Below are 18940 nucleotides of genomic sequence, written 5' to 3'. Positions count from 1 at the left end.
TCTGCTGGTAGTAGTCTAGAGACCTAGAATCCCATATACTACTTTCAGAAGTTTACCCACTGCTGACAGAAAGCAAGATAGTAGAAATAGATAGATGGTCGTAACAGAACACTAGATACAACCGGTAGGAGACTAAATAATGTTAATTGAAGACCATATATTTCTTGTAAAAGACATGATACCTCTTCTAAAAGGTTATACACTGCTGGCAAAACACAAAACACTGCTAAAATAGAAGAATTGATACTGCTGACAGAAAACTAGATACTACTAGCAGAAGCTAAGACTGCTTACAGCTTGAGGAAATACTAGATGCTGCATGCCGAAGACTACAAACTGTTTCCAGAAGACTTGATACTGACTACGGAAGATAATACAATTAGACGACCAGATACCCTCAACAAACAGATTATATACTATTTAGAGAAGACTTTTTGGTACAATACTAGATACTGGTGCTTGATAACTATGTACTTCCTACAAAGAAAAAAATACTACTAATAAAAAACTTGATATTATTGGCAAAAAAACTAGATAACGCCAAAAGACTAGATACTTCTTAACTTAATATTGCTTGGTGGAATATTAGATACTTCATGCTGAAGACTGCAAACTGGTTCCAGAACGGTATTTAGAAGACCAGATACTGGTAACAACAGATTAAAAACTATTTTTAAAAGACTGTTTGACCCAATACCAATTACTGCTACTTGAAGACCAGACTATGTTTGTAGAAGACAAATCACTGCCAATAGACTACCTGATACCGCTTTCAAGATAAGAGATACGTCTTACACATGACAAATTACTGTCAATATCAATGCAGAGTATCATGTAACGTAAGTAGATTCATAAATATATCTTTACTTTTTATATACTTGTTTATATAGGTTACATCAGTTCTATGACCTAACACAACATTACTACTTTTTTTTACAATTTAAAATTGAATTTTCATGATTCGTCAATGATGTTTTTTTTTCGTCTAAAATTATTTCTTTGGCCCACATCCACGGTGACTCACCGAGTCAGTACGAAGATGTTTGGTCGAGAGCGGTCCCGTGGAGGTCGTCGAACTCGGACGGCACCGTGGGGCCGGAGACGGATCAGACTGCGTGACGCCCGACCAGAGAGACATTGCGTTGCACTTGCTGTACTTTCTATTTTTGGGCAGACATCTCTAGAGGTACTTACATCTTGCAGTTTTGCCCCTTCCTCTGTAAGAGGCGAAAACCGCCGATAAACTAAGTAACAAGAGTAAACTAAGTAATTTACAAAAAAAAAGGAACAAGATGTAAAAGTAATCAGATACCATTTTGATTGATTGAAAAACGATACGAATTTTGATTGAAATCGATCTGGATGAGAAGAAAGAAGATATCTTGTAACAGTTAATAAAAGTAAGATTTATTCAAAATGAATAAAGTTGTTCGGATCTAAAAATGTTGAAGAAATATATTCGTTATGACATGGAATTGCAACGCCATTCTAAATTTCAATTTGGCTCTCGAAAATTCTCCAATTTTCACTTCCGGTAGCCTCCTTTTTTGTTTTAATTTTTTGCCTCATCGAAGAACCGAATTATTTTGGGACTTTGGGATCCTTGGCGATTTGGCTTAATGCCAAAACCAAAAAAAAAATAAGAAGGCGCCATCTACGTCATCAACAACATTTTCAGAATACTTTTAATTCTTAGTTTAATAGATTTTCTTTTAAAATTAACCCTTAAATGGTAGGCAAGTAGACAAATTTTACGTGGGTAGAAGACAATGTTGTTCCCCTTATAACCTGAAACGTCGTTACATAACTCCGATCCGGAATTGGCCGTTATCCGCCGGCCCACGCATCCGCCCCTCCTCTCGTATAATAATAATTGCGGACACCGAGAAAGCTTTCGAATTGTGCCACCGAAGTAGACACCTTGGCGATAGATATACTCGTTATACAATTTCCTTTCAAGTGTTTTCATTCCGTTACCTTCGCAGAAATCAAAACAGATCAATCGTAAATCCTTTATATCTTTTTGACGTTTCTCATTATTTTTGAATTCCAACCTCAAAAAGGAAAAGCACAGGAAATTGGGAATTAATCAAGAATTATAGAAGAAAAGGTTAAAATGAGTCATTTTGTAGGAAAGAGGAAATCGTATTAAGAAGGAAATTATTAAAGAAAGGAAGTTAAAGAAAAATATTCTAAAAGGAAAGAAATGTCAGTTTTGACACTAAATTAGTTAAGTTGGCACCGCAATTTTCTTATAATAATTTTAACTTTATTAGTTAAAATAATAATAAATTAATATCCAAAGTTAATTAAACAATTTTATAAATTATACCTTTAAAATAATGGTTAGTTTATATAAAAGAATTAATTATTTTTAATATTTACTAATTAGGTTGGCACTACTTCGTTGATAATTCTGACAGTACGTAAACGTCAAAATATGACATCCTTTCCGACCACAAAAAGAAACTGGTAATATTAAAATAAAATGAATAATTATGTCCGAAGAGGAAATGAAATATCGTATTAAAACGGAAATTGTTAAATTGAGGAAGTTCGAAGAAACAGTTTGTGGTAAAGACAAACCTGAAAAGGAAAGAAAATCGCCGTTTCTTTGTGGTAGTGAATATTTCCCGTGCGATTATTCAATTACGAGTGATATTAACGGAGGTATTTGCGTGTGTAAACGCTAAATGACACCGCAATTAGAATATTTAAACTATTTTAAACGCTGTTTAAATAATTCTTGCGAAATTAATAACTTTCAGATACTGAGTTAACAAAAATATTTTACATTTTAAATCTTCGTAAATACAGGTGGTTATGTAATTTTAATTGAAATAAATGTATAAATAAATCGGTAAGAATTAAAATATTGTAATTAAAGAAAGAATACGGAGCACTTAAGCAGCGTTAAGAGATTTAAAACGAACAAAAAAAATCCAACACTTTCCCTGCATTTATATGTGTATTCCAGGTTGGTCCCACGAAGGCGGTGGGTAGAAGGCTTTTAAGACAAGATCGTAACCATCCCACGTTTTTACCTTATCGGTAGTGTTGTGTATCAAATATCTGCATATAACCCAAAGAGATTCTTTTACAAAACCGACAAAATATTTATGATTTAAACTTTAGCAAGTTAATATTGTTAAAAACGTAAAAATTTTAGGTGCAAGACTAGTTTTTATTGGTGGATTAGTTTTACACCTTTCCAAAAACATCCGAGAACAACCTCAACCTGTGAACGAAGTTGTAGTGATTCCATCTTATTAAAATCTATCCATTAACAATGAGTAACGAACGTATATGAAGTCTGGCGATTGATAATCAAAGCGCACATCAAATTAATTATAACGAGGCCATAGATTTATTTGCAGAACAAAAGGCTCGTAAAGCGTTACTGATTAGGTTTAAGTAGGTAATAACTCACGGCATACAATTCCTTTGTTATAGAACTATGATAAAGATATTTCTTAATCTAAAAATGGATTTTTGATGAAAAAAAAAATAGCACTAAATGACAACAACACAGCTAATCTTGAGACGGGACAGCAGTTGAGAACCTTGGACAGTGTTTAGTTGATCCCAAATTGAATAATCGCAAGTCTTCTGGAGTAGATGAAATATCCAACGAGAGCTGTTGAAGCACGGAGGCAGCGAACCACCAAACAAGCTGCACGTAATGCAACATCCGAATGTTTCTAGTTCTAGGTATAGTGTTAGTTCTAGTTTTAATTGTTATTCAGCGTTAGATTGTGGTGTATTTTTATTAAACGAAAAGTAGAATTAACACTAGACCTAGAATCAGAAACATACGAGTTTAGCCGTGCATCTCTTAAGACGGAAACTCACAGTTGTTATAAGGACGTCACCTTTTCCAATCCTGTACTATTAAGCTGTGTTGCATTTCATGTGGGACAGTGCAAGTGCATGGTAGTTTCGTACTGCATTCATATATTGCGAGTTATATGAAATTCCCGGTATACAATCGATTTACAAAGTTGTTGGTGCTTAGATCATCATAACCTTTTCGTATAAAAAAAAAGCATAACTTTCCAGGGTTAAAAAGAGGAAGAAGAAATATGCTTGATTTAATTAATTTAAAAAGTCAAACATCACCTTTTGACATTTCTTGTCAAAATATTATCAACATAATTTAATGCCAACCTAAAATAGAAACAAAAAAAAATAATTTAATTTTTTCTTTAAAATTAACACAAAAATTTGTATCAAACAATAGATAATAAAGAACAATCTTATCATTGTAATCAAAAAATATAACACAATCTCACCAATTTGTTTAAAGTTTATTTTGCAACAGTAAATATTTAAAAAAGCCACCTGTATAAATTAACACATTCATTATAAGCGATTCGGAGATAATTTATGCAAATTGATTTTAAGCAATAAATCTTGAAGACAATAAATAAAGAGAAAGTTAATTCATTAAAAACCTAACCTCAAAAAAAATCTAATTTTAACTTTAATATTAACACCATCTCGATTCTTTTTTGTTTCCATATCTACCTACTTAATTAATTTTTGATATTAAAAAAAATTAATTTTTTAAGTTAAAACTCTAAACAAGATAAGTTTTTAAATGGACCACTTAAAATCGTTCCTTAATTTCCGCCTCTTTCGAAAGATAACCTCAAAAATGTATAAATATCGATGTGTGTCCGGTTTCATCATGTAGGTCGTGGTACCAACCGAATTCCCGGATCAATAAACAGCTGTACGAACTCCTCATTCTTAAAAAAATCTTACCTTTTGGGCTTCCATCTACGCTTCAACACCCCGAACATTCTCCACCAGTGGAAATCTCTTTTAATTCACCTTCGAAACACCACAAACGCTAAAAATCAAGTTTCAAACACTCAAACACCACCATAATATAACTCTTTTCTTAAAACGGATCACAGCAAGCTCTAAATGGCGGTTTTTAGATTTTAAATTCGATTGTTATTTTTCGGTTTACATAGTTTATGTGGGTTGTTGTAGATAAATTTTTGAGACGGATAATGGAGAGAAAAAAATAAAATAATTAAATGGGGACCGAAACGAACGATCCGTTCGCGGCGGCGCTAAACGAACTGACTGGAACCGACTTTCCGAGACCTGAAGACCAAAATAAACAAGATCGCGTTTATAACAACCCACGTGACTAAAATGGAACGTTCTCATTGGTTGGGATACTGACCCCACGCGTTTCATGTTTAGTGAAGAACTTAACCTCACATTTTTTTCATAACCTATAGAAAATAAATAAATTAAAACAAATTTATAATTTTAACATATTTCTCAGTGGTAATTAGATTAAAATAATAAAAATGAGACGCTACTTAATTAATCTTTCTTATATAGGAACGGGATTTCGGTAATTAAAATAAAATTAAAAAAATTTTAACTTAAAGGAAAATTATTTTTTAGTGGTATTCAACGACAAACTCCTTCTGTAGACATTGATGATCCTACAACGATACAAGGCCAAATCGAAATGGGTTTAAAACTATTAAAACCAAGTTATATGAGTTCATGTGCAGTTTCTAGTCGGTACATAACCTAAATAATTGAAATTAAAATCGTGGGTGCATTTCTTTATTTTTAGGACAGATGCCGGGGTCCATGCTTTACATACAACTTTACACGTAGATTTAACCAGACCAAATAACGAACCTTATGATCCAAAAACAATAACAATACAATTAAATAAAAAATTTTCAAAATCGTTTCTTCCGATAAGAATACTAAGTACTTATTTGGTTCCAAATACATTTCATTGTCGAAGAGAGGCCTTATCAAGAACTTATATGTATAGATTATGTGTAATTAAATACAATGGGTTAATAAGAAATACTTTAGATAAGTTAATTCCAATTGAAGAACATAATAGGGCCTATTTTATTTGTTGTAACGATTTTGATATTGATAAAGCTAAAGATGCTTGTAAATTATTTGAAGGATTACATGATTTTCGTACGTTTATGGGAAGAGGTTCTAAACAGCAAAATAAAATAACTAGGAAAGTTGTGGAAAAATTGGATATTATTGATGAAGGACATAGATTTTATACAAATTTTAGTTGGCCCAATTGTATTAATCAAAATGAGAGCGATTATAAATTTTATAATATTTATTGTAAAGGAAATGCATTTGTTTATAATCAGGTAAGATATATTTCATGATTAATTATTAAATTAAACTAAATTTTCAATAACAATTGAATTAAATTAAATTTTATGTGTCTACTATCTATCAATACAGATAGATAGTAGACACATAAGAGTACATACATATTTTTGAGACATCTCTATTTTCAGCTGATCAACTTCAGCTTATAATTATTAGCATACCTAATTAACAACATTTATTAATTAAATTGTAGCTTTATAAAACTTGAAAAAACGCTAATGAGTTTTTTCAAATCAAAATTAATTTAAACGCTCCTTCGATCAATTAAACTTACTTGATTAAAATTGAGGTTATGTTTTATATTTTCCCTAAAAAATTTGACATTTTTATGTCAACGAAATTTGGCAATTTTATAAAAAAAAAAACAACGAAAAAGGATAACAATATTTTTTATAAATTATTACTTTAATAATAATTCTTATCATTCTCATGTGATAATAATTTTGATTGATTTTGATTGGCAACTTTTTGCTTCAGTGTTGCGTAATTAATAATTTTGTGATTATAGTGATATTTAATGTTGTTGTTGAATTATGTTGGTATCTCCGGAGTCCTATCGATTTTTAAAAATTTTATTATTAAAAATGCGCTTAAAACAATTACAAAATGTATTAAATTTGATTTAGACACAATATTTAAGATACGAAACGATTCATTTGAATAAAAAATAAATTTGGGATAAGTGAAAAAAGTTTAGGTGACGCTATTAGTCGACGCGCGCCAACTTCACGTCAATTAGAACGTTCTGGTTTCCTTTCCGGCTAAGCAAAGCATCGTGCGTCATACGAAAATCGTTTTAAATTTAGAAAATATAAACGAAGAAACTCCGTTGCCGTCATAAACTAATTGTAAGCTAACACAAATTTGATCGTTGTTTTTTTATCGTATTGAAATTAGTTAATATGTTGTTGTATTGACAATTGATTCGGACACGTTTCTTAACCTCAAAAATATAGCGGCCAACCGATTGGAGGTCCAAAATGGCCACTTTGAAAAGGTAGTTTTTTAGGCATTTAGTTTTGTAACGTTGTTTCGTTATCCGCACAGGTCCGAAGGACGGTGGCCGCTTTGATAGCAGCAGCACAAGGTAAAGTGTCAACTAGAGATATAAAATTTATGCTAGAGGTGCCTTCGCACCACAGCTGGGACCCCAGGATCAAAACAGTACCAGCCCACGGCCTCTACCTCTGCGAAGTATCTTACTCAGAGACGGATAGGGGGACATTCCACGAAGTGAGTTATTAAAAAATTTCTTTAAAAAAATAAAGGTAGTATGGTAGGGACGCGGGTGTACGTCGGTGGGTTACCGTACGGGACCACAGAGCGAGACCTGGAACATTTCTTCAGGGGTTACGGTCGTATGCGCGACGTTTTAATTAAAAATGGCTACGGCTTTGTTGAGTTCGATGACTATCGAGATGCTGACGACGCAGTTTATGAATTAAACGGTAAAAAAATTTTAGGGGAGCGTGTGACTGTGGAAAAGGCCCGCGGAACTCCCAGGGGCCGAGACCAATGGTCCAGCCGCAACGATTACCGCTCCCATGAACGTTACGGCCCCCCAACCCGCACCAACTACCGTCTCATCGTCGAGAACCTTTCGTCTAGAGTCTCATGGCAGGACCTCAAGGACTATATGCGCCAAGCCGGCGAGGTGACCTACGCGGACGCTCACAAGCAACATCGCAACGAAGGGGTCGTGGAGTTCGCTTCGTACTCCGACATGAAAAATGCTTTGGAGAAATTGGACGACACCGAAATTAACGGACGTCGAATCCGTTTAGTCGAAGATAGAAGCGGTGGTAGACGTAGTCGTTCCGGGTCTTATAGCAGTCGCTCTCGGTCGAGAAGTCGCTCACCAAGAAAATCGCGTTCGCGAAGTCGTTCTCGAAGTCGCTCAAAATCATCGAAGAGTCGATCGCGATCCAATTCGAGAAAGAAATCGCCCGACGATCGGTCGCGTTCTAATTCGAGAAAGAAATCAATTGAACGATCCAAATCAAGGTCGCGATCGCGGTCTCAACTAAAACGATCAAAATCGCGCGATAGTCCCGAATCAAGATCAAGATCACGTTCGCAAAGTAAAAATAGAAGCAAGTCACGCAGTAAGTCAAGAAGTAAGTCGAGAAGTAAATCGAGAAGTAAATCGCGAAGTAAATCTCGAAGCAAATCAAGGAGTAAATCTAGAAGTAAGTCAAGAAGTAAATCAAGAAGCCGCACACCATCCATGGATAAATAAATAATTCAATATATAAAACTAATTAAGTACCCACCGTTAAATATTATTTTTTTAATGCAATGAGTTTCTTATCTTCACTAATTAATTCAAAAAAAAGTCTTAAACACACCTCAACCATAATTACACAAGCTGATGGTCGCAAATTGTTAGAAGACAACAACACCATGACGCCGCTTCAAGAAACTTCCCATGGATTTGTTATCGATACCAAACCAGATAACATTCCATCACAAATCACGAAAAATATTTTTTTGGGGTCTCAAGATTGTACCGAAATTAATGTATTACAAAAATTTGGAATCAATTACGTTTTGAGTGTTGGAATTGAAGTTGAACACCATGCAGGGATCATTTACAAATTCACCCCATGTTTGGATTTGCCAGAAACTGATATCACTGAAATACTAAAAAATGATTGTTTTGATTTTTTGGATATGGTTGTTTTAAGCGGTGGACGAGTTTTGGTACATTGTAACGCTGGAGTTTCGCGATCATCAGCTATTGTGATTGGGTATTTAATGTTAAAGGATGGTGTAGATTATGATGAAGCGTATGATGTTGTGAAACGTGTTAGGGTTGTTGCTAGACCTAATGATGGGTTTATCAGGCAATTAAAACGTTTGACTTGGTCTCGTTCGAAGTAGTTTTGTTTTGTTCAATTAATTATTGTCAGTTTAAAGAATGATTATTTGTTTTGTCATGGTTCAATTTTTATTGATGTAGATTAAAAAACAAGTTTAATGGTTGTCATAATAGATTACTTTTGTACATCTTGAGTATTTATTTTATTCCTATTGATAAAAAGAAAAAAATCCTATTTTGGTTCAAATGACGTTTTGTTGACAACTGTCAAAAATTATATAAAAGTAAGGTTATGTTAATTTCTAATAATTCTGGAAGTAGAGTTCTATTTTTAACCCCAATCATAGAAAAATATATTATATAAAAAAAAAGAAATTGAAAGATCTTTATTTTATTATACTCAACTCTGTTTTTTAATTCGGAGGAAAAATGAAAAGTCACGTTAAATTTATTTTAGGTTGGTAGTCCTGCTTTTATATCGGTCTGTCATAACCTCATTTAGTCAATACATAACCTATCTGGTTTTTCTCAAAATAAACTTGTTTGAGGAAATTATGTCATTAAAAATATTATTAAATCAAATACGAAATTTAAATTCGTTATCAGCAACAATAACAAAACCTCACCGAAAAAACTACCTGAGAACTTATCCAACGTTAATGGTAAATACGGATGGTTCGACTTACACAATAAGGTATCATGAGCCTCGGCAAATAATAACGCTTCCGATAAACATTTGGACGTTAAGTGAAGCGGAACGTAAAGAACGTTTGGATAGGCGTAAACCTAAAAAGAAGGTTAAAATTGAAGATGATTTAGAAGACGATTTTGATTCAAAGAAATATTTGAAGTATTTAAAAAAGTAAGGATGTAGATCACAAAATAAATAAATAAAGGAGACTGTAGTTCAATTAATCTTAGTTTGTAATAAAGAATAAATAACAATTTTTACAATTTTCTTTGTCTACATTAAATTAACATCAAAACCAAGTTTCTTGTTGGTAACGATTATATTTTTCCATATTTGCTATGAATTCCTCAGCTGAATCAGGTGTTAAACCCCCCTTTTCTATACAAACAGCAACAAAAGCACTTCTTACATCTTGAGGCATCGATTTTGAACTTCCAGCTACATAAACATGGCATTTTTCATTCTTTAAAAGATTCCATACTAAATCCATGTTATCTTTTATTTTATGTTGAACATAACTAAAAAGTTAAAAAAATATACACAGGGTCATAATTGACCATTTCTATACATATGAACCAGGCTGTATAAATAATAATATACACAGTGTGTCAAATGTCTGGAATATAGCCAATAACTTCGCCATTTGTGGTTTGAAAGAAAAATGTTTCAAATACAAGTTTCTTTATTAATCGTGGCGCATTTTTGGCGATATTTACTTGTTTGTATTGTTTTTGTTTCGTTGCTATGGCAACCAACATTGTTATTTTAAATGGGATGCATATATTTTCTTTGCACACTTTGATAGAGGATAAATCCCTCTATGCGATGAACATATCAAATCATATGGTTGTATAAGAAAAAAATCGAGAAAACCGCGTTTTCTGAAAATATTAAATCACCAAATTACAATCAAAGTAACGAAATAACGCCGCGTTGACAACTTTAAATGTCAAAAAAGTGACAAAAATGACATTTGACACACCTGTATATAAAATATATATAATTTTACATTTTGTAATCTTGATCTCTAGAAAATGCAACAAATAAATTCAATTTATTTTCTTTTTCGAATGTTAAAAACTCTTCTTTGCATAAAAAATCGGTTTTTTCACCTCGACATCCAAAAAAAAGTGTTAAATTTTCTTTAGTTGCAGTTCCATCCGCGACCCTTTCATGAATATAACTACGGAAAGCAGACATACCAGTTCCCGGCCCAACCATAATCACAGGTGAATCCTAAAATTCATTTTTATTAACTCATTTATTTAAACACAACCAAAATTTAACTACCGTTTCTTTCGGAAATTGAAACGTTCCTTTTTTAGTCCAAACTGAAATTTTGTCACCAACTTTCAATCCGGCTAAAAAGTTCGAACATAACCCCATTCGTTCCTTTTTTAAATTAGTTTTATATTTAACAATAGCAACTAAAATATGAATTTCATTTTGATGCGCTTTAAAACTACTCGCAATTGAAAAATCGCGCGGTTTTATGGGGGGAAAAATTTCAAATAAAATATCGTGAGTAATATTTTTTGTCGCGTGTGGAAAATCTTGTAATACTTCAACAATCGTTCTATGAGGTCTTGTAGCATAATCGTACATTGCATCTTGACCTTCTGGTGAAATAAATTCGTTACATTTTTCGCGTTCTAACTCGTTATCTGTTAAGTGACCCAAAACGGAAAATGTGTATCTTCTTGGAACAGCTGTTAAATCAAAATATTCTTCACATAATTGTCGAAAGGTTACTTGGTATTTTAAAGGATTAGGAACTGGGACATCTCCAGTTATTTGTGAAACAGAAAATATCGTGTTTTCATCAATATTAACTTGGTTTTCTTGAAGAATTCTTTCAAATTCTTTTATTTGATCTAAATGATTTTTTGGTCTTAAAATTATGATGTCTCCAGGAAGGTATTTTTCACCTTCTGTTTGAAGACGAAGTAATCGAACATCTTGGAAATGAGTTTTAGAAGTTTCTCGAATGTTGTCTAAAACTTTTACAGTAAATTCCGTTTCAGGTTTTGTAGAATAATAAATGGATTGTTGAGATGTTTTAATAACAACGTTTTCTAAAAGTTTAGTTTTTACATTCCATCTTGGTACAATATTAGTTCTTGATAAAGGTTTAATGCTTTTAGGTAATGGATAAACCTCATTTAATTTATTCCATAACGAATCAATCCAAGGATTAGCAACAGCATCACGTCCTAAATCATGTTGTTCATCTCCCAACCCAATAGGTTGTAAACAATTTCCTCCCAATTGACTTAATCGCTTATTTAAACGTTTTGCAGCAAAATTGAACTTCACATAACTAGAATCACCTAAACCAAGAACAGCAAATCTAGAAACATAAACAATAAATTTATTAGTTAAATTAAACTTTTCTGATCATCTTACCTAACCTCAAATTAATTAATGAATCTTTAGAAAGGCTTTTTCTTAATAAAAACCTCCAAAATCGTCTCATATTTTCGGGTTCTTCGCCTTGCCCCGTTGTCGAACAAACAAATATTACACAAGTTTCATTTATGAGATGTTCTACGTTGTAATCATCCATGCAAAGTATGGGGCCCGAAAAATAATAACACTTAGATTCACGCCATATCCTCTCGGCTAGTTCTTGCGAATTTCCCGTCTCTGAACCATATAAAATCGTTATTGTCTCGTTACGATAGTCGATCATGGTTCCAAAGATCAAATATTAAAATGTTGAAATTGAGGTTATGTTAGGTTATGTGTCAAAAGGGGGAGAACACATTTTAATTTTACAACAAATGGGGGGGTTTTATTGAAAAATACTGCTTTTGAGACAATTATATTAGTTTCACTTACATGTTTTGATTAATTTCATGGTTATTTTTGATGAAATTAGTTTTTTTTTGAAGGTTAGTTAAAATTAAATAATGTAGTGTTACCAACATGAATGTAATTCTATTTTAATTTTTTCAATTTTACTTTTAAATGTTAAAAAACAATTTAAATCTAGTTCAAATTGAAGTGTTAAAGAAAAGTGATTTATAAAAATTAAATTCACAACTTTATTATTTCTAAAAATAAATCCTGGTGCTGCAAGCTTGGTAATCGCCTCATAGATGGCGCTCATTAAAATAAAATTTAAAAAAATATATATTTGAAGTGTAGGATATTGAACCAAATGCGTATTTGAGTAGATTTTAATTCCATGATTCTTATGTTGATCATATAATTATGTTATTTCTGATTATTTGCGTAATATATTTTTAATTTCATTGATACAGTTTCTGTATAATTCTAATAGATGGCGTTAAAAAATAACATCTAAAAATTGCACAAATTATATTTACTTATTTATATTTCCAATTTTTATTTATTTTTATTTTTTCTTGTGTACATTATAATAATTACCTTCTATCATTCGGTTTAGCTAACTCAATAATTCTAGGTGATGCTATATATCTCATTGCTGCTTTTGACGGTGAAAAAGGATTCTGTTTAAAATCAACACTGAACGGTGATTTACGCGATCGTGGAATGGAGAGTTCATATTCTTTATTGGTCGCTAAAAACACAAAACGTGTTTAAACACAATGCGTTTTATTAACTTTCTCTTTAGTACTCAAATGGTCCAAAGCTTGGTGCGACACTGAACCCGGGGTGATTCCTCCTTTAGGGGCCGAATTATACCGTTTTGGCTTTGATATTGCTATAATTCGATCTGTTGCTTTGTATTTTAAAGCGGACTCAGCTACAATGTGTTTCGGAGATGACGGTCGCTTATATTTTTTATTAACACTTGTCGGTTTTGATAGACGATATAATCGTTCATTTCGTACTTCTTGATAATATTTATCTTCAATTTCTTGCTAAAAAATTTTTATTTACAAAGCAAATAGAATAGGTAAAGTAAAGTTTTTTGATTTACCAGTTCTGTCTTAAAGAGTGAATGGGGTACTATGTTCGAATCTAACCCCTTTCTTATTACTGCGTCTAAATAGCTGTCTTTAATATCTCGCTAATAAAAATATTATCATAAAATCTGTTAAATGTGTTAATAATACTTACTATTTCTGTTTTAAACGATTTGTTATTATTATTGAGCATTGTTTAAGTAAGGATCTTCACTGCAAATTTTTTCATGTTTGACGTTTGACAAATAAGATTTTGACAATATCAATTCTAACCTATACTTGTTAGATTCTCAAAAATATACCGGGAATTTCATATAACTGGAACTTACACTAGACCTAGAACTAGAAACAATCGGGTTTAGTTCTAGTGATAGTACTAGTGCAAAACTAGAACTAACACTAGATCGAGAACTAGAAACATTCGGGTTTAGCTGCACATCTCTCAAGACGGCTAACCCCGAATGATTCTAGTTCTAGGTCTTGTGTTAGTTCTAGTGATAGTGTAAAACTAGAAACTCGGTTTAGCCGTGCATCTTCGGACCTGAAACTGACCTAGCCTAACATTCTTTCACTCTTTAATTAGGGTTTCTTCACGTTTTAATTGGCGTTTCAAAAGAAAGCTACCTGTCTTAACATTCCTTCACGCTATAATGAGGGTTTCAAAACAAAACTGACCTATCATAACATTCTTTCACGCTTTAATTAGGGTTTTTTCACGCTTTAATTGGAATTTCAAAACAAAGCTACCTGTCTTAACATTCCTTCACGCTATAATGAGGGTTTCAAAACAAAACTGACCTATCATAACATTTTTTCATGCTTTAATTAGGGTTTCTTCACGCTTTAATTGGAGTTTCAAAACAAAGCTACCTGTCTTAACATTCCTTCACGCTATAATGAGGGATTCAAAACAAAACTGACCTATCATAACATTCTTTCACGCTTTAATTAGGGTTTCTTCACGCTTTAATTGGAGTTTCAAAACAAAGCTACCTGTCTTAACATTCCTTCACGCTTTAATTAAGGTTCAAAACAAAACTTACCTAACATAACATTTTTTCCCCTGGATGATTAACATTTCAAAAGAAAACTAATTTTTCGCAACATTCCTTGCGGGGATGATTAACATTTGTAAACAAAACTAACCTCATCCAACATTTTATCTGAAACTATCTGCAGTGAAAATTTCATTGGGTTATATGTATTTCAGGAGCTGAGATATTATCATTCTTTCACCTTAAATTAAAATAGCAAAGATATTCTTATTATAAATTATTAATTTAAAAATGAGAAATAAAACATTTTTTTAAATAGAAACTGTAACAACTTTACTTCTTTTCCATATTTTTTTGTTACAATTATTTATTTTTCGATTTTTTTGTTTAAATTTTTAATTTTCTTGGAGATTTCTAACACCATTATACGTGTATATGTATAAAGTAATGTTCCTGTTTCTGTGTTAATCTAGCCTCTAGCCTGTGGTTTAGCTAATTCGATAATTCTCGGGCTTGCTTTATATTTTAATGCATTCTTTGAAATAGAGAAAGGATCCTCTTTCAAATCGGCATCGTTTGCACTTGCTCTTGCGCGCGGTACAGACATCTTGTTATCGTACTCAGTTGCTGAAAAATAATTATTTTTTTGAATAATATAGATATTACTTGTTACGGTTACTTTTATGCATTAAAGCTCCTCGTTTAACAGCTCCGGGTTTAAATTCAGGTTCTTTTATTAACATACGAGGTGGAATTGTTGCTAATTGTTGGACTCTTTCGGTAGGTACATATAATAATGCAGACTCTTTTACCTAAAATTTAATTATTCATTTTAATGGATTAATTTAATTTTAGTTGATTAATTTACTAGATGTTTGGGAGGTGGTGGTTCCACATATTTCTCTTTAACCGTCGGGGGAGTTGACAACGCATCTATGTGTTCTTTTATATCGTCTATGTTACAATGAGGTCCACGCTGAAAATAAAATCAATTATGTCTTTATATAAAAATACAGTAAAACCTTGATATAACGGACTAGCTAGTGTTAGTGCTAATTTTAATTTTTGTTTATCGAGGTTTTACTGAAATATTTAAAAATTAATGACTAACATCAACGGGTGGTGCTTCTGGAACTGGTTTAGGTTTTGCCGCTGTTTCAAGCCATTCTTCTACATGTTTTTTATATTCGGCGGAATTCATCGAATAGATGCTTTTAACTCCTTTTGCTTTACTATCTTTAGCACCTTTGCCACCTTTACTAGGTGGTTTTTTCCCTCTTTTACCTTTTCTAGACTGTAACCATTTTAAATGCTTTTCATGTCGAACTTTTTTGTACTCATTATAAATGTTGTTCCAAGCCTGATGGATTTGAGTGTCCATAATTGTAACATAATCTTTTCTTATTGCGGGATTATGGGCATAAGTTTTTTTATTGTTAATAAGTTTCGTTAAAGGTGCCATCGCCAATTGTTTATCGCGTGGTTTTATTGGAGCTTTTAAAGCCGCCGGATTTACCCCGGTAAATATTGCGTATGGTGGTGGTACATATTTTTCGATTCTTTTAGTTGGTACTGATAAAACATTTATTCTCCAGTTTTCTTTGTGTTTCGGATAAATTTTATGTTGTGCATCGTCGTTAAAATTGCTGACCATGTCCATGATTACGTTTTAAGAGATTGTTTTCAATCCAGGAAAGTAAAAATTTAATTTTTGGTTTTTCTTTTAATGGGTAACATTTTTACGAGGAATTTTGGATGTTGTGGTGTGACAACACCCGAACGAAAAAAGTTGACACAGATTATGACAAATTTATTAAAACAAAACAATTTTGTTTTTTTCTTTTAAACAATATTTTAAATAATAATTAAATTAAATTCTTGGATCTTCATTAGTTAATTTAACCAATTTTTCGGATTCCTCCCAAATCTTTTTCGCTTTTCCCATATCCATAGCGGCCGCGGAGAGCCCCCTTTCCTTACAATCCATAAAATACTTCCCGTTTACACCTTCAACTTCTTCGGAGGCAGCGAGAAAAACGGAAGTTTGACATCCTTGAACTGGAGTTTTAAAAAATCCTTTCACAATCAACATCATGCCCCAATTTAATGGAATTGGGACGTTTCTCCATATCCCTGAATCAATCATTCCCGGGTGTAAACAATTCGCTGTTACGTTCGTTCCCTCCAATCTTCTTGCCAATTCTCGGGTAAAATAAATGTTGGCATATTTCGAAACGTAATAAAGAAATAACGGAAAATAACTGTTTATTGGATTTAAATTGTTTGTTGTTACTTTTGCTAATCGGTAAAGTTCGGATGCAACGATCACTATTCTACTTGGTCCAGAACGTTTTAAAAGATCTAAAACAACAAAATAAAATGATATCATTTTATACATAATAGTATATTATTCAACAAGCGTATAATGGCGGCTGTTACCCACGAAGAAGAAGTTGCAACACGAGCGAGCGAAGCGAGCGAGTGTTGTAATCTGAGTGGGTAACATCCATTATACGCAAGTTGAATACTATACTTTATCTACAACTATTTAATTTTGAAAAAAAAATCAAAAAAACGAAAAAAAAATAAACTTGATAGACATTTCAGACATAACCTCAATATAAGAAAGCTGTCATTTCTGTTAATATTTTATTTTTTGATTAGTAGGCAGTGTCAGAAGTGTGGAATAATGGCCTCATTATTCAACACTTTGTCTGTCATGGGTAATGAGTGTCATTACCCGTCAAAAATCAATTGTATAACGAATAGATAATTCAATAGTTGTAGATAAAAATAATTTTATCTTACCTATTAATAAATGTGTTAATAAAAACGGCCCAAAATGATTTGTAGCCATGGTTAATTCCAATCCATCTTCAGTTACTTTAATTTTCGATTCAGCAGTTCCAGCGTTATGAATCAAAACATCTAAACGATTTTCTGTTGAATTTATATCTTTAGCAAACTCACGAACGGATTTTAATGAAGATATATCTAACTTTTTGACGATAATGTTTTCGTTTCCTGTTGATTCAATTAATTCATCTAAAAATAGAAGATATTTTATTGTAATTTAAAATAATTTTTATAAAATTGGTTGTTTATTTCAATTTGTAGTGGTAGCACTGATCTCAGACATTACAAGAAGTGACATATTGTACTCGAAACGTCATTATATTATTAAAATGACGTTTAAACGTCAATCTTGCTGATTTAATTACATTTAATTGGTTTTGAACGAGATGGCGCTATTATTTATCAAATTTTCTTCTTTCTCTTTTTAAGGTTTTTGCCTAGTATTATCTAATCTATAGATGTGGTTGGGTTGATGAATTTCAGCTTTCATACCACCTTGTGGCCGGGTGTCCAGGAAGCCAGGAAGCATTCTTGTGGAGGAGTTTCACAAGGTCCAAATTCTAGACTGCTGTCGTTATGCTGTTCCATGTTAAAATTTGCTGTGTTGTTGTCAATGCTGTAGAGTTGATAAAAGTGTTGTTTTCATTGACTTGGTGCTATTTTTGTTATGTTTATATGTTCGTTGATTGGGTTTTTCTTGTTTCTTAATATATCATATTTAGATTCATCAAAAATACATTCTTAGATTAAGAAATATCTTTATTTATGGTTTTGCCATTAATTTATTAATATTATTAAAGATTTTAAAAATAACTTACCTTTAACTTTTTCTGCATTTTCAATATTTCTACAAGCTAAAATCAGTTTTGCTCCTCTTTTGGCTATATCTCGAGCAGTTTCTTTGCCAATTCCACCAGTTGCTCCGGTTATAATAACAGTTTTTCCATTCATTTTTCGATTACTAGCGAATCTACCACACGTAACGTAAGCGTAAAACTTTAACAAAGCGATCAATGTAAAAAATCCAACGATTCCGACCGCTATAAGCGATTGTACAATAGGACAAGACAAGTCAACGAAGCCGAGGACAATCATCCTAAAAGTAAATAACTTTAAATAACCTGGTCGTCCTTCAACGTTTATTTAAACCTTCAAGAATTAATTAAAAACTCATTTGTAAAGAAAAATTTATGTTTTAACTATATATAAATCGTCTTTAAGTGATGATTTAAAGAATTTCTCTTTTCACTTACCTACTATTTGAGGAATTTCACAAATTTTTATTTGATTTTTATTGAAAAAACAAAGAATTATTTAAAACCAACAATCGCAAGAGTCGAATAAGATTCAAACCGAGGTGGTTTCTTAAGAACCTTCTTTCTTAACTTTCTTTTTGATGTGGTACGAACCGGCTCGATGTGTTTTATAACGGTTTCTCTCCCGGTTCGTGGTTAAGAAACGAGTCGTCGACGGATTTTTAATGAATATG

General features: G+C 32.2%; 9 protein-coding genes and 1 long non-coding RNA gene across 13 annotated transcripts in view; 5 read left to right on the top strand and 5 right to left on the bottom strand.

The window, feature by feature from the left end:
• The window catches only part of LOC111427321 (putative leucine-rich repeat-containing protein DDB_G0290503), a 57776-nt gene extending 52679 nt beyond the window's left edge, over positions 1-5097 (bottom strand). For both annotated transcript variants that reach the window (XM_023062403.2, XM_023062405.2), the window contains exon 1: positions 4768-5097. In XM_023062403.2, the coding sequence (XP_022918171.1) occupies positions 4768-4805 (38 nt within the window). In that variant the 5' untranslated portion in view covers positions 4806-5097. The remainder of the gene's footprint in view (positions 1-4767) is intronic.
• Positions 1270-4295, top strand: LOC139428967 (uncharacterized). The gene is made up of 2 exons (XR_011639649.1): positions 1270-2229; positions 2393-4295. It is a non-coding gene; the product is annotated as an uncharacterized lncRNA (long non-coding RNA).
• Positions 5098-5207: 110 nt separating the features above from the next.
• On the top strand, positions 5208-7748 carry LOC111427322 (tRNA pseudouridine synthase-like 1). Its single transcript, XM_023062409.2, has 5 exons — positions 5208-5377; positions 5431-5553; positions 5609-6167; positions 7240-7425; positions 7656-7748. The coding sequence occupies exons 1-5, from the start codon at positions 5331-5333 to the stop codon at positions 7665-7667; spliced, it is 927 nt and encodes a 308-aa protein (XP_022918177.1). The 5' UTR covers positions 5208-5330; the 3' UTR covers positions 7668-7748.
• On the top strand, positions 7425-9201 carry LOC139428855 (serine-arginine protein 55-like). The gene has a single exon (XM_071194113.1). It carries the CDS (start codon positions 7466-7468, stop codon positions 8429-8431), a length of 966 nt encoding a protein of 321 aa, XP_071050214.1. The 5' UTR covers positions 7425-7465; the 3' UTR covers positions 8432-9201.
• Positions 8596-9075, top strand: LOC111427323 (MAP kinase-specific phosphatase). Its single transcript, XM_023062411.2, has one exon. The coding sequence runs from the start codon at positions 8596-8598 to the stop codon at positions 9073-9075; it is 480 nt and encodes a 159-aa protein (XP_022918179.2).
• Positions 9202-9476: 275 nt separating the features above from the next.
• Positions 9477-9958, top strand: LOC111427408 (mitochondrial ribosomal protein L55). The gene has a single exon (XM_023062542.2). The coding sequence runs from the start codon at positions 9568-9570 to the stop codon at positions 9877-9879; it is 312 nt and encodes a 103-aa protein (XP_022918310.1). The 5' UTR covers positions 9477-9567; the 3' UTR covers positions 9880-9958.
• Positions 9920-12646, bottom strand: LOC111427407 (NADPH-dependent diflavin oxidoreductase 1). Of its 2 annotated transcripts, XM_023062541.2 has the most exons (5): positions 12546-12646; positions 12116-12350; positions 10995-12054; positions 10714-10940; positions 9920-10222 (listed from the first exon to the last, which is right to left on the bottom strand). In XM_023062541.2, the coding sequence occupies exons 2-5, from the start codon at positions 12268-12270 to the stop codon at positions 9994-9996; spliced, it is 1671 nt and encodes a 556-aa protein (XP_022918309.2). In that variant the 5' UTR covers positions 12271-12350; positions 12546-12646; the 3' UTR covers positions 9920-9993. The 2 variants fall into 2 exon arrangements, with proteins under 2 accessions (XP_022918309.2, XP_022918308.2); XM_023062540.2 differs by lacking the exon at positions 12546-12646 and having other exon boundaries at positions 12116-12539.
• Positions 12647-12752: 106 nt separating this feature from the next.
• LOC111427604 (uncharacterized) lies at positions 12753-13883 on the bottom strand. 2 transcript variants are annotated; one of them, XM_071194116.1, is made up of 5 exons: positions 13755-13883; positions 13615-13704; positions 13309-13555; positions 13098-13251; positions 12753-13010 (listed from the first exon to the last, which is right to left on the bottom strand). In XM_071194116.1, the coding sequence occupies exons 1-5, from the start codon at positions 13791-13793 to the stop codon at positions 12959-12961; spliced, it is 582 nt and encodes a 193-aa protein (XP_071050217.1). In that variant the 5' UTR covers positions 13794-13883; the 3' UTR covers positions 12753-12958. The 2 variants fall into 2 exon arrangements, with proteins under 2 accessions (XP_071050217.1, XP_022918589.2); XM_023062821.2 differs by lacking the exon at positions 12753-13010 and having other exon boundaries at positions 13018-13251; positions 13755-13881.
• Positions 13884-14906: 1023 nt separating this feature from the next.
• On the bottom strand, positions 14907-16288 carry LOC111427339 (uncharacterized). The gene is made up of 4 exons (XM_023062438.2): positions 15707-16288; positions 15464-15571; positions 15275-15407; positions 14907-15222 (listed from the first exon to the last, which is right to left on the bottom strand). The coding sequence occupies exons 1-4, from the start codon at positions 16253-16255 to the stop codon at positions 15065-15067; spliced, it is 948 nt and encodes a 315-aa protein (XP_022918206.2). The 5' UTR covers positions 16256-16288; the 3' UTR covers positions 14907-15064.
• A 102-nt stretch (positions 16289-16390) lies between these two features.
• Positions 16391-18898, bottom strand: LOC111427338 (retinol dehydrogenase 14). The gene is made up of 4 exons (XM_023062437.2): positions 18705-18898; positions 18270-18547; positions 17404-17640; positions 16391-16956 (listed from the first exon to the last, which is right to left on the bottom strand). Exons 2-4 carry the CDS (start codon positions 18544-18546, stop codon positions 16466-16468), a joined length of 1005 nt encoding a protein of 334 aa, XP_022918205.2. The 5' UTR covers position 18547; positions 18705-18898; the 3' UTR covers positions 16391-16465.
• Between the last annotated feature and the right edge of the window lie 42 nt (positions 18899-18940).

Source organism: Onthophagus taurus, chromosome 2, assembly GCF_036711975.1.
Source record: "Onthophagus taurus isolate NC chromosome 2, IU_Otau_3.0, whole genome shotgun sequence".
Classification (NCBI taxonomy): Eukaryota; Metazoa; Arthropoda; class Insecta; order Coleoptera; family Scarabaeidae; genus Onthophagus; species Onthophagus taurus.
The sequence above is the reverse complement of the archived record's forward strand: the minus strand, read 5'-3'. Positions and strand labels throughout refer to the sequence as shown.

Coding starts and splice junctions, on each gene's coding strand:
- LOC111427323 (XM_023062411.2), top strand. CDS start 8,596: ATGACGCCGCTTCAAGAAACTTCCCATGGATTTGTTATCGATACCAAA.
- LOC111427408 (XM_023062542.2), top strand. CDS start 9,568: ATGTCATTAAAAATATTATTAAATCAAATACGAAATTTAAATTCGTTA.
- LOC111427322 (XM_023062409.2), top strand. CDS start 5,331: ATGAGACGCTACTTAATTAATCTTTCTTATATAGGAACGGGATTTCG. Junction 5,378..5,430: donor TATATAGGAACGGGATTTCG/GTAATTAAAATA, acceptor ATTATTTTTTAG/TGGTATTCAACGACAAACTC. Junction 5,554..5,608: donor TCATGTGCAGTTTCTAGTCG/GTACATAACCTA, acceptor CTTTATTTTTAG/GACAGATGCCGGGGTCCATG.
- LOC111427339 (XM_023062438.2), bottom strand. CDS start 16,255: ATGGACATGGTCAGCAATTTTAACGACGATGCACAACATAAAATTTAT. Junction 15,572..15,706: donor CAGAAGCACCACCCGTTGAT/GTTAGTCATTAA, acceptor TTTTATTTTCAG/CGTGGACCTCATTGTAACAT. Junction 15,223..15,274: donor AGGAGCTTTAATGCATAAAA/GTAACCGTAACA, acceptor ATTATTTTTCAG/CAACTGAGTACGATAACAAG.
- LOC111427407 (XM_023062540.2), bottom strand. CDS start 12,396: ATGATCGACTATCGTAACGAGACAATAACGATTTTATATGGTTCAGAG. Junction 12,055..12,115: donor GATTCATTAATTAATTTGAG/GTTAGGTAAGAT, acceptor TTATGTTTCTAG/ATTTGCTGTTCTTGGTTTAG. Junction 10,223..10,713: donor AGAGATCAAGATTACAAAAT/GTAAAATTATAT, acceptor TTAACTTTTTAG/TTATGTTCAACATAAAATAA.
- LOC139428855 (XM_071194113.1), top strand. CDS start 7,466: ATGGTAGGGACGCGGGTGTACGTCGGTGGGTTACCGTACGGGACCACA.
- LOC111427604 (XM_071194116.1), bottom strand. CDS start 13,793: ATGCTCAATAATAATAACAAATCGTTTAAAACAGAAATA. Junction 13,705..13,754: donor AATCGTTTAAAACAGAAATA/GTAAGTATTATT, acceptor TATTTTTATTAG/CGAGATATTAAAGACAGCTA. Junction 13,556..13,614: donor CACTCTTTAAGACAGAACTG/GTAAATCAAAAA, acceptor AAAATTTTTTAG/CAAGAAATTGAAGATAAATA.
- LOC111427338 (XM_023062437.2), bottom strand. CDS start 18,546: ATGATTGTCCTCGGCTTCGTTGACTTGTCTTGTCCTATTGTACAATCG. Junction 17,641..18,269: donor AAATGCAGAAAAAGTTAAAG/GTAAGTTATTTT, acceptor TTCTATTTTTAG/ATGAATTAATTGAATCAACA. Junction 16,957..17,403: donor ATTAACACATTTATTAATAG/GTAAGATAAAAT, acceptor TTGTTGTTTTAG/ATCTTTTAAAACGTTCTGGA.